Here is a 16,311-nt window from a genome sequence, read left to right as displayed (position 1 = left end):
GTTAAATCGATAACATATTTCATTCTGGACATTAGTTTGAAAAAGCAGTTACTTAACTTGTAAGTGAAGTTTGGAACTGATGTCTTTTAAACATCAAAATTTATGCGATCACTTGTTTATTTTAATAAATAAATGTAGATAATAAATCCTGAAGTGAGCCCACACACTGAAGAGAAGGAGATGTGGTCCATTTCTCCCAGGCTTCCTACCTGCAGAGCTAACTGCAGCATTGCATTTTGATGGTGCTTAGCAGAAAAGAGAAGTGTGTGTATGTGTACCCCACTTTATGCAGCGTGAATGCACGTGCATGTTTTCTCACTTTACTGTAAAAGTATATTTTCTTGTTCCCACAGCTTCTCTAAGTCAGTACTTTCTATCGATTTTAAGTGCTATGACTACTAAGCTTTTAGTCATCAGAATATCAAATATAAACAGTCAATTAAAAAAGAAAGAACAATGATTCAATCAATCCATGTCTCCTAAAATAATATACTCAGTTTAACTGATTTAACAGGCAGAATTTTTTTTTTTTTTTTTTGCCTGATCCATCAAGTGTGACAGATTTCAGTTTCTCACAGAAATCTAAGGACGGGGGTCTGCGTAGGTGGACAGAGGTGTTCAAGTCTTACACATATTCTTAGTTTTAAGGTAGTAAAGAAACAGCGTGGCATTAGCAAAATATATAAATCATTCAAACTTGTTATTCAATCTTAATTTGTTTGTTTTTTTGACTAGTTTAAATAAATAAATATATGCATAAAATGATTTCTGCATGATTTCAGCCATGTTCCAAAACCATACCAAAAATAATGACTGCCTAAACATGATCCAAAAAAATGTTTAACTTGGTTGGATACTGAAAGGACCAATGGAAAAAAAGGTTTCTTTGCATATGTTTTTTCAGTACCATCATTCTGCAAAGATCTTCTTGATAAATTAAGAGAAAAAAACATAATGTTTTCCACAAAATCTATTGGCTAATAAACTTTGATTGTGAAAATAACTTTTAGGAAGTTGCTGTGGTCAATTTATTCAGAGTTTTAGGTTTAACCTATGCACCCTGAATGATAGGACCTCTAAAAGTTCAAGTGTGTCGTAGACCCTGACTTTTGAACTCTGGTACAAATGGAAGATATTCACAGAAAGCTGCTAGCGCTTACTCAGTTATGACGGGATAACTGGTCAGATGCAGTGAGACAGAACTGAAGGTGCATGAAGTGAATTATGAGAAAATGACCTCAGACACTTTCCACATTTCCTCTTTCTCATTTGTTTTATATGGGGTGACATCACAGACTCACCCTCTCTTATCAGTTCTTTATTCTCCACCTGCCTTTCACACTTCATTTCTCTCACACATTCATCTAAACTGTTTTAAGTCTCCGTGGACACTCATTTGTGTGTATGTGGTTATTTATGGCACCTGTGTGAGGAACGGGAGGGGAGCGAGATGGTCAGAGGAAGAGGAACGGCCAGATGACCTCATCTTCTCACAGAGGCTCTCAAGGCCATCCACTGTCACCTGTGCATGTATTTAAGCTTTGCATGAGTTCATATGATGATTTTAGACGCTTGCCTGTTTAATCTCGTCAGTATCTTGGAGTTAAGTGTGTGTGTGTGTGTGTGTGTGTGTGTGTGTGTGTTTGCGTGTCTGACAGCAGGACACCTGGCTATCAGAGTGGGAACATCAGCAGGACTCTCCATGCTTCCATAAAAACACATGCAAGGATGAGCTCCACTCTATTTGTGGGAAAGAAAGATGGGTGAGAGAGGCAGACAGGAGGAGAATTCCTGCTGTCTTGATAATTAAAAACTGTCTGTGGAGGCTGGAGCCTCATTAGGGAACATTACTAAAGTAGTTACCATGGACGCCGTGCATAGACACACACAAAGGATAAAAAAATATAAAAATAAAAGACACTTGACAGGGAAGAGAAAACTGGGTTGTTAACTATGGTTAAGTGTAGGGATGGGAATTGAAAGAGGGGGGAAAAATGAGGGGTAAATATGAGATGGGCAGTGTTAGAGAGAAGAGAGGGAAGAGGAGCAAGAAGAATGAAAAGATGGGAGGAATGTAAGTAAGTAAGATGTAGGTTAAAAGGGAAAATGAGTGAAAAATTAAGTAGGATAGAAAAATGGGAACTACAGAAAGAAGAGAGGAAAACGGTGACAATGAGCAGAGAATAAGGAAACAAACAAAAGAACGGGAGAAGCAAAGCTTATGGAAGTGATTTGGCAAAGATTTATATCAATAAAACTGAGTAGAAGAACCTTATAAGATGAAAGAATTACTCCTTTAAGATTGCAGTGAATCATTCTTTTTTAATATGGTGGTGGATAGACAATGTAAATCAACCGTATCAGTTAAAATGCTATAGACAGACTCATTCACACGTGAATGCACTCAGCAGGTTTGCTTCAGCTTTTTAAGTACTGAGCCAAGTTTAACATGTGCCGGGAAGTTTGGGAGTGTGCGTGAAAGGATCACCAGGAGAGGAATGAAAGCGAGATAATATTATATCTGCGTGAGAGAGAGAACATTAACCCAGAGGAAAAAGAATGATGTAAAAAAAAAAAAAGGCAAAGGGGGAAGAAAAGGAGATGAACATTTCAGACAAAGTCCAACAGATGGAGAGCAAAGTGATGAAGAAATAAGACAGGAAGTAAGTAGAAAGCAAAGGAGAAGAAGGAAGTGAGTGAAGTGAAAACAGCTAGATGAAAATAGCTTAAAAAAAAAGAGGGCTGCTGCACTGGATGACAAAGTAATGACACTGCTCGATGACAGGTTTATGTTTTGTAGGCTGTAAAAAGCTCTCAGCTCACGTTGGCTTTGAGAAGGAGAAGCTGAAGGAAGAAGATGGGGTTAGAAAAGCTACGGGAGGATAAAAGGTGGGCAGATTTAAGAGAGAGTGGGGCGAGAAAAAGTATAGAGGGGAAGAGAAAAGTAACCCAGCAGTAACCCAAGTAACAAACTCGAGGCATGTAATCTGCTTCTTGAGAAAAAAAGAAAGATTTCTTGAACACATACAGTGCTTAACACATTTATTAGACCACCACCCAAAACAGAATTGCGAATTATCCATCCATCCATCCATTCTCTTCCGCTTATCCGGGGCCGGGTCGCAGGGGCAGCAGCCTAAGCAGAGAAGCCCAGGCTTCCCTCTCCCCAGCCACCTCCTCCAGCTCATCCAGAGGGACCCCAAGGCGTTCCCAGGCTAGCTGAGAGATATAATCTCTCCAGCATGTCCTGGGTCTACCACAGGGCCTCCTCCCAGTGGGACATGCCCGGAACACCTCACCCAAGAGGTGGCCAGGAATCATCCTAATCAGATGCCCGAGCCACCACAACTGGCTCCTTTCGAATTGCGAATTACCAAAATCAATTTTGGTAATCAATTTTTGCATTGGTTAAACCACCAGTATGCACAAATTCTTTATTCAAAATGATCATTTAAATGCTACAATATAATTATCTTTGTTATCCATGAATTTGATAAAAAAGCAGAAAAAAACACTAAAGCACGTTATTATTTTGTGATTAAGATATCAAATAAGAGTTATTTATTTGGATTCCTGAACAGAAAAATTTGTTTTAGTGGTTGAATATTAAGCTTGATTATGATTTTTCAGAGAGGTCCAGTGTGCCTGCTCAAATTTGGGTAAGAAAATATGAATTCAGTTCAGTGAATTCAGTAATTCATAGTTTTAGACATGTTTTTGACATATTTCTAAAATATTTATGTTTTATTGTTTTCATGATAGGCAATCTAGAAAATTTGTTAATCTACTGTACTGGAGAAAAAGTTCAGACAAGAACTGTGGTGACAATAACACACAAAAGTCACACAAAGCAGTCTGAAGTATTTTTTTTCCACTCTTGCCCATTTGATTATTTGTAAAGAAGAAAAAAAAAAAAGAAGGCTGTTCAGAGGAAAAGGTAAAAAGAACGCAGTCAAAAACACAGTTCACTCATTCATTCATTCAAGATAAGGTATTAATACACATTCACATTGTGCTTTTTCCTTTCTGTCTACAAAGATTTATCAGTCTATAGTATTTCCAGATTTTTTTTTTTTTTTTAACTCTACTAAATTCCTGAAGGGAAATAGAGAGGTGAGTGCACGTTTGTTAGCATCACAGGTTGGGCAGGCTGACAGTGAGCTTTAGTGACATCTGCTCCTTACCAAGTACAGCACTGACAGTCTGATCATGATCCCATGTGTTTGACTCTATCCCACATGAGCCCATCACTCACACACACACACACACACACACACACACACACACACACACACACACACACACACACACACACACACACACCTTGTTGCTGTCATAACAAACAAGGCAATCTGCTCTTATCTCTTAAACTCTCACTGGAACTTGAACTGATTCTGTTTATACTATTTCTGACTGATACAGTGTGTAAAGTGAATAGGTCATCATAACTTATTATGATAAAAAAAAAAGAACAGTAAAGATGCATCCACACAGGAAGTGATTAACAGGGATATGGTGACCAGAGACCACCGAAAGTCGTTGCATCTTCAAGCAACAACGGGCGAAATAATCCCTGGCAATGCAAAGTGGGCGGGTTCTGAGTTAAACTCTTTTTAACTTCAGGGCTTTGTTCTACCAATAAGAAAAAAAGGATACTGTTGATTTAACATACGACAGGGTGGTAAATACATTAGAGGGTTATCCAGGCAACCAGAGCCTGGAATGTCCGCTAGCAACCAAAAACTTTCCACCAGTACTTTTAGAAAGACTTAGTGTCTATTTCTCTACTTAATCCTTTTGTCCCAGGAGCTGTGTAAACTGCATAAAAAAATGAATCTTATTTTCAAGAGATTATAAAGATAAAAACACACATTCTTGCTATTTTGTGATTTATTTTTCCAGTGAATTAAAACAATACACTAATGAGTCTCTTTCAGCATGTTTTGCACAGTGTGCAGGCAGAGAAAGACAGTTCACAGGTTCATCAACGGATTTTATGGAGACAAGGTCTGATGTCTTTGCCAAGATGTAACCAAAGCAGCATCCACATACACAGCAACTGCAATGACATGCTTTTCATCCACAGCTCGTAAACAACTCTCCTGCTTCTCTGTGGATCATGTCACAAGACTGAAAGAGATCAAAGACAGAAAGAGAAAACGAGTGTGCAGCAGCAGAGAACAGACTCTAAATTGTCTCTTGTCTCTTTGAATAAGGAAACTTAACATGTAAAAGGAAAACACACTCATACACAATATAACTAGACACAAAATTGTTTCATTTATGCAAAAAAATAAATAAAAAATGACATGTAGCAAACACAGACAGACGTCATACTGATAATAGCATTCTAACTGATTTTCACATATACACACATATATTCATATTCATATGCATTCATATGCATGAGTGTAATGTGTTACAGTAACCACATTACAGCAAAGCAATGATAAAGCATTACTGTAATAGATTCAGTAATCACATTACAGTTACAATAATGTCATTACTTGCATTATAGATTCTTCAGTAATCTGCAGGACGGCTGGATTTAAAAAAAAATCATCAAAAATGTCTTTTTCCTGCCTCTGCTACAATCAGCTGATTTCAGTTTGTGTGCAGGGAGGACAAACATGGTGGAGCGGTCTACAGCTAGGAGTGGAGATTTGGACATTACTTTTATTATTATTGCACAAAAGAGCAAAAGCACGATGATAAAAGTTCAAACTGCATCCTGGACATCAACAACTATATTATACTGCTAAAACAACAGTAGCTCCAAGCGTCTGCACAGGCAGCATGCTAACACAAAGCTAGCAAAGAATCCAGACTGACATACCAACCCCAGCCCAGAAGCCAGAGCCTGATCTTCAACAGGTAACAAAGGCAGTGACGAGCAGTCCGGCTCATAGCTTTGTAGCCTCCATGCCTACCTGTGCATGTTTCTACAGTAGAATCGCAGCAGTGATCACTTACATGGGCTTGTTTTACACCTTTGCTTTGTGTTATCAGCTTTGTGTTCAAACCGATTACCTATATAAAGATTGCACGTGTGTCCTCGTCAGGATAGGGATTTGTGTCGGTCTAAGGTTTATATTGCTAAATGGTAATTATGTCACAATGCATTTCAGGCCATGTTACAGAGTAACACAAATGTAACAAGCAGTGTAACAAATTACTTTCTCTGGGGAGTACTTAAATAACATAATGCATTACTTAAAAAAGTAAAGAAAAGTAAATTTAGATCCTTAAATGAACAGTATGTAATGTGCCGCCATGGAGGTTCTCAATAAAAAAAACAAAAACAAAAACAGATAACTTTTTTGATGAAGCACGGGATCATGGGAGTTTTCTTCACCATCATTGCCGGTGAAAATTGATCTGACTCAGACAGAAATCACGATCAGGACATGTATTAAAGTCTTATTAACATATAATCCCATTATACGTGATTCTAATGATTAGCTAATGATAACTGTTAACTTATTACCATCACCATTATCTGTGACAAAAACAATCATGCTTAAAATAACACAATGATTGCTCTAAACATAAATGTGAGTACTAGTGAACAAAATATACTATATTTCACAGTGGTCTAGTAAATGTTATACATGCAGAAATATGATATATTATACTTTTACACACAGAATTATTGGCACTTACTTCAACACTGACACAAATTCCTATAAACATGTTTTACTCAGCCACTCACACATGCCATCTTAAACACAATCCAGGCTAATGGCTGCTGATGATGAATAAGCTCCATTTTAGCCAGTTCACGGCCAATGTGCTCTAAACTAGCAATGCGTAGTTATCTGATTGGTTGAATGCCAGGAGGCAAATCTGAGGTCGCACTGAGCAGCAAGACTGGATTAGCAACTGCTTGGATATAAGCAACACAACTTGGGCTTCTTTAAAAATATACATTTGTAATTCTTGCAATGAAAACAAATCTCACAACTACTCCAAGATATTCTTAAAAGAATCCTAGTTTTACTTTTAAAAAAGTCCCTTTCCAATTTACACCAGCTGTATCAATCAGTTTCTTTTCCTTCACAAGATGTACGCATGAGCATGTGAGCTTGATCAAACAACCCATGAGTTTAAATGTAGTTTTTGTTGTATCATCGCTCCAGAGGACAGTCTTTGTAATGTCTGGGCTGTAAAATAAGATGGCATTATTAGATTTTATATTACAACTTAAGCAATAAAAACGAACTATGCCATCTCTCTTTTGTCTCTTCATCATTTCAGGGTGAGCTGCTCAGTGTGTGTGTGTGTGTGTGTGTGTGTGTGAGTAAGAGAGAGAGAGAGAGAGAGAGAGAAAGAGAGAGACAGACAGGGGTTAAACTATGTTCTCATAGGCAGGTCATGTCTGGGTCAGTCTCTCTGGCTCCAGCAGTTCCCTTCTTAACCCCTTCATATCCCCTCTCTGTCTCTCAAACAAACACACACACACACACACACACACACACACACACACACACACACACACACACACACACACACACACACACACACACACACACACACCCTTTAAACAACCTCTAGCTACTGTATGTTGCAAACAAATGTGTGGGTGTGCATATGTGTGTTTTATTTAAACAGATAAAATACATTGCATGAATACAGACATTAGAGCACATATTATTGTTTAATCATATCAAGGTTCATACCAGTCGTTTTGCATGTTTCAGCTGAAATTATCCACATTAAAGCCATAAAGTACTGCTGTTTCCAGCTAGTGCCATTTTGAAAACATGCTGTTGATACAACCACGAATACAAGACAATATTTAAAAGCTGTCATGAGCCACCTCTTTATATGTTGCTTCCATGAAGCCAGAGTTTACTGTAATTTTTTAAATGTTGTCTTGATTAATAATTCTCCAGTCTTTCTGAAGGTCTTTCAATCTTTTGCACATGAACCGGACAGAAAATCAATGTAAACAGGTCTTATGGCGTGATGAGTCTAAATTTGAAATGGTCTGTTCAAATCATCATGAGTATATTTAGAGGAGGCTCAGAGAGAGGTATAGCACGATGGAGGCTTATCAACAGGTTAATTTTTCAGCATGACAATGATCCCAACCACACTGCCAAGGCAGTAAAAGCATACCTGGACAGAAAAACACCAAAGGGAACACTATCAGTCATGGACTGGCCTCCCCAGAGCGCGGACCTCAACATTACTGAAGCAGTGTGGGATCATCTTGACAGAGAACAGAACAAAAGGAAGCCAACATCCAAAGAAGCACTTTGAATGTCCTTCAAGAAGCCTGGAGAACTGTGCCTGAAGACTACTTTCAAAAAAAGCTGTCTAAGATAGTTCAGACTGTGTGGCAGAATAAATGTGGTTATAACTAAAATTGATTTTCAAGCTCACTAGAATTGTCTACTCTAACAATGGTAACAACCTTGTTGTTACCTTATATACTATATTTGGTAACAACCTTGTTGTTACCTTACATACTATATTTCCATATATGCTTGCACATGTTCCAATAAATTGCTGCACCTATTTCCCATTTTCCAAGCAAACTATAAAGAAATGAGGAGCTGCTCAGGACTTTTACAAAGTACAGTATGCTGACAAAAATTTAACCTAGAAGAAAAAACTGAGAATGTTGTTTTGCTTTTTCCTAAACAACTTTAGGACTTTAAAAAACAAACTGCTAGCAGCTGTTATAAAGACACTGGTTACAGTAGGCTTAAATCATTTTCATTTTCATTTTCATGATTTTAATGAATAAAGTATTATATTTTCTAATGAACTGTGATTTTCTGAGCCCTTCCTATTAGACATTACAATAAGGCTACATTGATTACATTTTAAAACTTGCAACAGAAAAAAAAAGCATATCATCATGTGCAGTTTTTACACCTGAATTTCTGAGAATCTGGTTGGGATATTTTCTGTTGTCCTTTCTCACATATAACACACAGCGGGAAATACTCCAGTTGAGACACGTTCATAGTGCTGGGAATGCTCCGTGTGGTTTAGACAAGGGAGAAATAACAGGGAAAACAACAAATCACAGAAAAAGCAATGGTGTCATAAACAATAAATTTCATCTTTCAAATGCATAACTTAAGTAAACTGACAAACAAATATTTTGTTATGTGTTCAAAACACAAACATACCCTACACACGTGTGTTAACAGTGTCAGTATGCAAACTCCCTGCAGACATTCCAGTGGTTGCAGCAGATTGGCTTTGATTGATGGAGTCATTCAGTACTGGTCCCGCTGGGATGTTCCCAGTTAATTACTGTCTGACGCCACACACATAGCAGGCATTGCAGGCTTTGATGTGTACATCTAATAGTGACATGGTACTCAAGGGGTGAACACAAGTGTGTGTGTGTGTGTGTGTGTGTGAGCATTCCACCAAAATAATGGCATGCTTTAACAACTGCATCCAAAATGAGTTTTAGTGTAAAAGAACATGTTTGTGGATGAACTACAGCTTTGTGTGCAGTTGACCAAGGATATTTATCTCTCCCTGTATACTCTGAGACTACTTGTAAGCTAACAACAAAACTGGTTGCACCAAAAGTGACAAAGTATTCCAAGGAATATAAATGTGTGTGTCTGTGTGTGTGTGTGTGGTTGGCCCACAAAAAAATACTGTACAGGAATGTTCAGTTTGGTGATTTCACAAAGAACCACACATATAATTATACCTCAGCTATCTTAACCTCAGTGATTCCAAAAATTTGTCTGAGCCACTTCCAGAGCAGCATGAACCAACATGGAATCTGTGAAATGAAACCCTCACAAAAGCAAAGTGACTTTGGTTTGGGTGTTTGGTGAACATCTTTTTTATGCTTAATTTTGTTGTGTTTTTCAGACCAGAAGGGACATTTATCCACATATGGCAGAGACCAAGCGAATGGCTGTAAACTACTCTGATTTTTGTGTGTTTGGTACGAGGTTCAGCAGTGGCACGATAAATCACCAAAGCACTAGGTATTGCATGTCTTTATCATGAAAGTCCCTCACAGAACCACTATACCTAAGTGTAAATAAGACCTATATCATACATCTCAGCTGTAACACAGATATATAGAGAGCAAGCTCTGTATATTATACATTATAAAGATCAACAGTTAATAATAAAACTAAAGCCATGATAGCAATTCTGTGAGGCATTATCCTGACAGCAGCAATACTATTACACTAAAGGCTAACATTATCATACTAATGCTGATAAGGTCACACATTAATTCATTTTTCTTTTTTTTTTGTCACAGTTCAGTGTGTTAGCATTCTGTGCTTGTTAATTATTTCCCTCTTTATCAGCTGCTCCCTTTAGTGGCCCACAGCTGATGATCTGCCTCCATCTTACTTTACTCCTCTCCTCTTCTCTTCTGTCCCATCAAATCTTTGCCAAATCAAACGGATCATGTTTGCCAACTACTACTTAAAACTAGTTAAGCAATTTGGAATTTAGTGCTAAAGAAAAATAGATAATAGGCAATAGATACAAGGATGAACATGTCTTCAGCTAATATAAACTAACTCTAACTTAGAACCAGGAAGTTAAAGACTTGAGATTTAGAATATCTTTTGCAAGTGGCAACAACTATTGTTTTAGAAAAATCTTGAAAAATGGGAACTTATAATTTAAGGTATATTAATTTCCAGGTGGTTAGACTCCAGTGATTAATGACAAACTGAAGACTAAAGGTGGACATCGCCACACTCCAGGACACACAACTTTCAAACTCTGGCACCATCAGAGGGAAAGACTACACCTTTTTCTGGCAAATCTCCAATGGAACCAAGGGAGGGCGGAGTTGGCTTTGCTGTAAAGAACATGCTGCTCAAGATGGTGGAACCAGACAGTGACAGCTCTGCACACCTCCTCACACTTTGCTTAAACAATATAGATGCACCCGCAGTGAAGTGTGTTCAACACACCCGCTCCTACCACAGTGCAGATTGTGACACAGACCACTCCTTGGTGTGCAGTAAGGTCCGTATACATCCCAAGCAGTTCCATCACACCAAAAAAGTGGAACTCACCGCATCAACATGAGCAAGATGAGCCACCCAGATCTCCAAGAGCAGTTTGCTGGGACATTTGAATGTGAACTAAACAGGGAACTTCAAGGTATAGCCACAGAGCAATGAGAGCACCTTAGGACCATCATTCACAACACATTTATGGCCACCTTTGAAAGGAAAGTCCCCAAGACCGAAGAGCTGACGCGAGTCATTAATGCCAAGATGGCTGCCTTGGCTGAGTACAAGGGGCAGCCAGATTAACACAATTTGTTAATCTTAAGGGCTGCCAAAAGCAAGGTTCAGCAGACAGTCAGACGCTGTGCAAAGGAATACTGGATGGAGCTCAGCGAGAGAATCCAGAAAGCAGCTCTAACCAGCTGTAACAGGTAACATAAGGGGGATGTATGATGGAATCAAAAAAGTGTTTGGACCCACCCAAAGCAAGATGGCACCTCTCAAAATCACGAATGGCAAGGTCATCTCAGAGCAAGCAGATGGACAGATGGGTAGAGCACTACTCTGAGCTCTACTCCAGAACAAGCACTGTTTCTACCTCAGCCCTGGAAGCCACAGAAGACTTGCCAACGATGCACAAGCTGGACGCGGAACCTACCCTGGAAGAACTCAGTAAGACCATTGACAGTATGTCTGCAGGAAAGACCCCCGGCAGTGATCTACTCCGAGTCCCAGCGCAGCTTTCATGCCAAGAGATCTACAGTAGACATGATTTTCTCTCTTTGGCAGCTTCAGGAAAAGTGTTGCAAACAGAGGATCCCACTCTATGTGGCCTTCATTGACCTCACCAAAGCATTTGACCTCGTCAGCAGAGAAGGCCTCTTCCAGATCCTACCCAAGATAGGGGGCCCACCTATCTTGGGTATGCAGAGCATGACAGAGTCCTACCATGACTACGTGAAGGGGACCATGCAGTTCAATGGTAGATGATCTGAGAGCTTCAACATACGCAGTGGAGCAAAACAAGGCTGTGTCCTCACTCCAACGCTCTTCGTAATTTTCTTCACCATGCTTCTGCGCCGTGCCTTTGGCACAGCAACTGAGGGCATCTACCTTCGTACCAGATCAGACAGAAAACTCTTCAACCTGGCCAGGTTGAGAACCAAGACCAAAGTGAGAGAGACCCTCAACAGGGACATGCAGCTTGCTGATGAAACTGCAGCAGTTACCCACTCACAGCAACAGCTACAGTCTCCGAAGTTCTCCGAGGCCTGCATCGTCTTCAGACTCAGCATCAGTCTGAAGAAGACCAATGTGATGGGACAAGATGTCCCAGCCCCACCCATCATCTTCACTGATGACTACGAACTGGAAATCGTCCACCAGTTCAACTACCTGGGCTCCACTATCACTGATTACCTGACTCTTGACAAAGAGATTAACAAGCAGATCAGCAAAGCAGGAGCAACCCTTGCTTGTCTCACCTCATGCATCTGGCAGAAGTTCAAGCTCACAAATCCTGAACATCTGCTGCCAAGACAGGGTGCCCAACACGGGGGACTGGTCTCGTGCCGGCCTCCCCAGCATGTTCACACTCCTCGGGCAACACTACATTGGCTGGGGCACATACGGCAAATGGAGGATGGGCACATCCCAAAAGACGTTCTCTACAGTGCTCTGGCATCTGGCAAAAGAAGTACTGGATGCCCCCAACTGTGCTACAAGGATGTCTGCAAATGCGACCTGAAAGTTGTGAGGAAATGCTGCCCAAGCCAAAAGCAAATGACGATGATCCCACAGTCAAGGCCACTGATGGAAGCCTACTACTACTAAGACTTCTTTCGGCTGCTGCCATTAGAGATCGCCACAGCAGATCATCTGTCTCCATCTCACCCTATTCCTAGCATCCTCCTTTGTCACACCAACCCTCTGCATGTCCTCCTTCACTACACCCACAAACCTCCTTTGACTCCTGCCTGGCAGCTTTAAATTCATCCTTTGTCCAATATATCCACTGCTGCTCTTCTCTGTACATGTCCAAACCATCTCATCCTTGCCTCTCTAACACTGTCTCCAAAGCACTCAACCTGAGCTGTCCCTCTGATAAACTCTTTTCTAATCCTTACCATCCTGGTCACTTCAAACAAAATTCTCACCATCTTCAACTCTTCCACCTTCAGCTTGGCCTCCTGTCTTTTTGTTAGTGTCACAGTCTCCAAACTATACATCACAGCAGGTCTCACTACTATTTCTAAGAGGTTACTGTGACTGTTTAGAATTACTCTGTAGCATATCTGCAACCTAGTGCACTATGTCCCTTTTCAGTCATGTTACCTAAGCGTCCAAATCCTCAGTAGAGCACTATTTAAAGACTCAAAAAGATTCCACTTTCAGGACTGTTATGAGACTCTACACCTGTTAATGATGTAAAGTGATTGAAACATCACATTACTAGTGTAAGCTATTGCATGTTTATGGGAACAGGGAAATTTGCATCAGATTTCAGACACTAATATAAAACAAAACACTAGATATGAGGTACAGATTAAAGGCAGTAGAAAAAGAAGCAGTTCATGTTGGCTGATGAAAAACAGGAAGACAGACACAGAGCAGCAGAGCCAAGCTTTTAACCAACTACATGGGAATACACGTTTTTAGAAAGGAAGACCAATTAGACCGCATAAACACTTTCTCCAAAACACACAGCGATAAACAGACTAACACATAAACCGAGCTAGACATACACATACCACAAACACAGACGAACGTCAAAGCTCAGTGCTTCCAAGAAAACTGTTCATTCCTCCCCAGACACTCCCACATCCTTACACAGAAACTTACAAACACAGACGTACACAACTTTGCATCTTTCCAGACAGGCATACAGTGCCATAAACATCGGGGCATAGCTCTGTACACCGCAAATGATGGAAAAATACCTCAGTGTGTATTTACACTGCATGTGTGTGTATGTTTCAGGGCCTCTATCTTCGAGAGTTTCCCTCTCAAGTCTAAACTCACTGTACAACCCACACCACAAAGAGATGGGTGTTTGTTAAAAGAGTTCAAATGAGCTCAAGCACATATATTAGGTTGACACTGTCTGCATGTTGGATCTCTCTCTGGTCACATAGCATGTTGAGGAGGTCAGGTTTTGCATCCACCTCGGCAGCCTCTTCCTGCCAGTGGGGCTTGGCTGTCTTTGTCTGTGTTAAACCCTCTTCCACCTCCTCCAGCTAGCGCTGCACCAGCTCAGCACATAGCTACATTGCACACGTGTGTGTCTATGTGAGTGTAAGCGGGGAGAATAAAAGAAAAATGTGTCCAGAAATGGGAAAGCAAGCATGCATGGCTACACACATTTTTTGTACTGTGGCTGTGTGTAACATTTAAGTGAAGAAACAGACGATTGTATTTGCAGTTGCTATTCTGACCAGTATGCATCAGCATGTGTGTGCGCCCCTACAAATGTGTCAAATTCAGGGCCATGAGGGGGGCTGGAGCCTATCCCCGCTGGCACTGGGTGTATGGTGTGTAGACCTTGGGCATGTTGCCTCTCTGTCACAGCACTGCCAGTGAGAGACACTGCCATTTGCACTCCCACCTATGGTCAGTTTAGAATCACCAATTAACCTAACAAGCATATCTTTGGACTGTAAGAGGAAACTGAAATACTTGTAGGAAACAGTAGTAGTTACAGATCTAGGAGTAGCAGTAAGAGAAGCATTGGCAGTGTTAATTAAAGTGGTATTACCAGTGGTAGCAGCAGCATTCCAGGATGCAAACTTTATAAACTTAAAGGGGAACTATTGTGTTTTCCTTTATTTTTTGTCAACAGTTAGACTGTTAGATGCTCATGTGAAACGTGGCAAATTATGAAGTCAGCATATATACAAATAATCCGTACAAGCCAAAAGGTCAGGCTTCAGACTGCTCTTTCCAACAGTTTTTCCTCTTTTGATTTTCACTGTCATCAAAGAGAGGGGATGCCCTTAAAATAGCAATTTTAAGCACGCACTTCTAGCCATGAACATAGCTCACCTGTGGTTCAAATATCTGTAAAGGGCCACTAATCAGATGAAAGTTGGCTTAAAGGGATGATGGGCTTAAAATGAAAAGAGCTTGTTTCACACTTTAGAGGCCCGCTATAAGTTAAATAAGGATTATTTTGAACTGTGGCTTCAGTAGAGGCCAAGAATAAAAATATAGAGCTGTTAATGAGGATAACAGGTCCACCTTGAAAAGAAATAAGGTACACTTGCACACACGTTTTGAAATTATTACAGGAGCCTCGTTTATGCACAGACACACCCACATATACAACCTACTTTCATCAAGGTGCGCATTGCTGAGAGGCAGCTCACACACACAGGGCTATGTGCCCAACTCAGTCTGGAACTGATCACGTCTCATTAATCGCTGGAATTAATTAAAGCCGCAGGAACACTCTGCCGAGCCACAACCTGTGCCCATTTGCTTTGGCACATGTGTGCGTGAGTGTGTGTGTATGTGTGTTTTCCATGGGGATATGTTTGAGTGTGTGTGTGGTGGGACTGGGCAGCGTGGATGAGGCCAGAATGTGTGTGTGTGTGTGTGTGTTTCCTCTGCGTGTGAGGGACAGTGTCGAAATGTGGTCAGAATGTGTGTGTGTGTTTATGTCCATTTGCAGAATAAATGAGGAATGTCCTGTCCAGGACTGTGAGTCCATATTAGACGAGTGTTAGAGGTGTGCCATTTCAAAGTGTGTGTATGTGCGTGTGTGTGTGTGCGCGTGCGTGCGTGCGTGTGTGTGTGTGTGTAAATGTCTCATTTCCATGGCCCAATATTTGCCATGGAGCAAAGCCCGGCCTTTAGCCTAATGAAGGAAACTAATCATGTCCTCTGATCACACACATACACACCACTCTTATTCCTGCACACACAACACTAGACTGCGGGGAGAGATGGAGATGGAAGGAAGAATGGAGGGCGTGAGGTGGAGAGAAAGGATGGCGAGGAAAGAAGGCATTATGTACCCATAATGCTTCTGTCTGCGGTCTAAAGCCTGTACTTTGTTTTGAGCAGTTGCCAAAACAGAGAACTGACCTAACTCTTTCTACTGACACTGATCACTTCTCGCTCTGCTAGAGAAAACACTTAAGCTCTCAGAGGAACAGGTAATTTCCAGACCTCTAGAAAGTCTATATGTGAACTTTGGAAAACTGAAATTACCTCAGAGTCATCATTCAGTCTGACATTATAGGGAATTATCTTTTCCTTTGTTTATTTAATACAATGTTTAATGTAGGCTTTCTTAAAGGATAAGTGGGATCATCAGAATCTGGACCCCATTCTTGTACTT

At 40.5% G+C, this 16,311-nt stretch overlaps 1 protein-coding gene across 3 annotated transcripts in view; it reads right to left on the bottom strand.

Moving 5' to 3' along the window:
* Positions 1-16,311, bottom strand: part of bbs9 (Bardet-Biedl syndrome 9) — a 182,720-nt gene that overhangs the window by 37,594 nt on the left and 128,815 nt on the right. For 2 of the 3 annotated variants that reach the window (XM_030749747.1, XM_030749749.1), the window contains one exon: positions 4,918-5,130. The exons of the other annotated variant lie outside the window; for it this stretch is intronic. In XM_030749747.1, the coding sequence (XP_030605607.1) occupies positions 5,077-5,130 (54 nt within the window). In that variant the 3' untranslated portion in view covers positions 4,918-5,076. Of the gene's footprint in view, positions 1-4,917; positions 5,131-16,311 lie in introns of those variants that run through there. 3 annotated transcript variants of the gene reach the window in all.

Source organism: Archocentrus centrarchus, chromosome 16 (assembly GCF_007364275.1).
Source record: "Archocentrus centrarchus isolate MPI-CPG fArcCen1 chromosome 16, fArcCen1, whole genome shotgun sequence".
NCBI lineage: Eukaryota > Metazoa > Chordata > Actinopteri > Cichliformes > Cichlidae > Archocentrus > Archocentrus centrarchus.
This window is presented reverse-complemented; position numbering and strand designations above follow the sequence as displayed.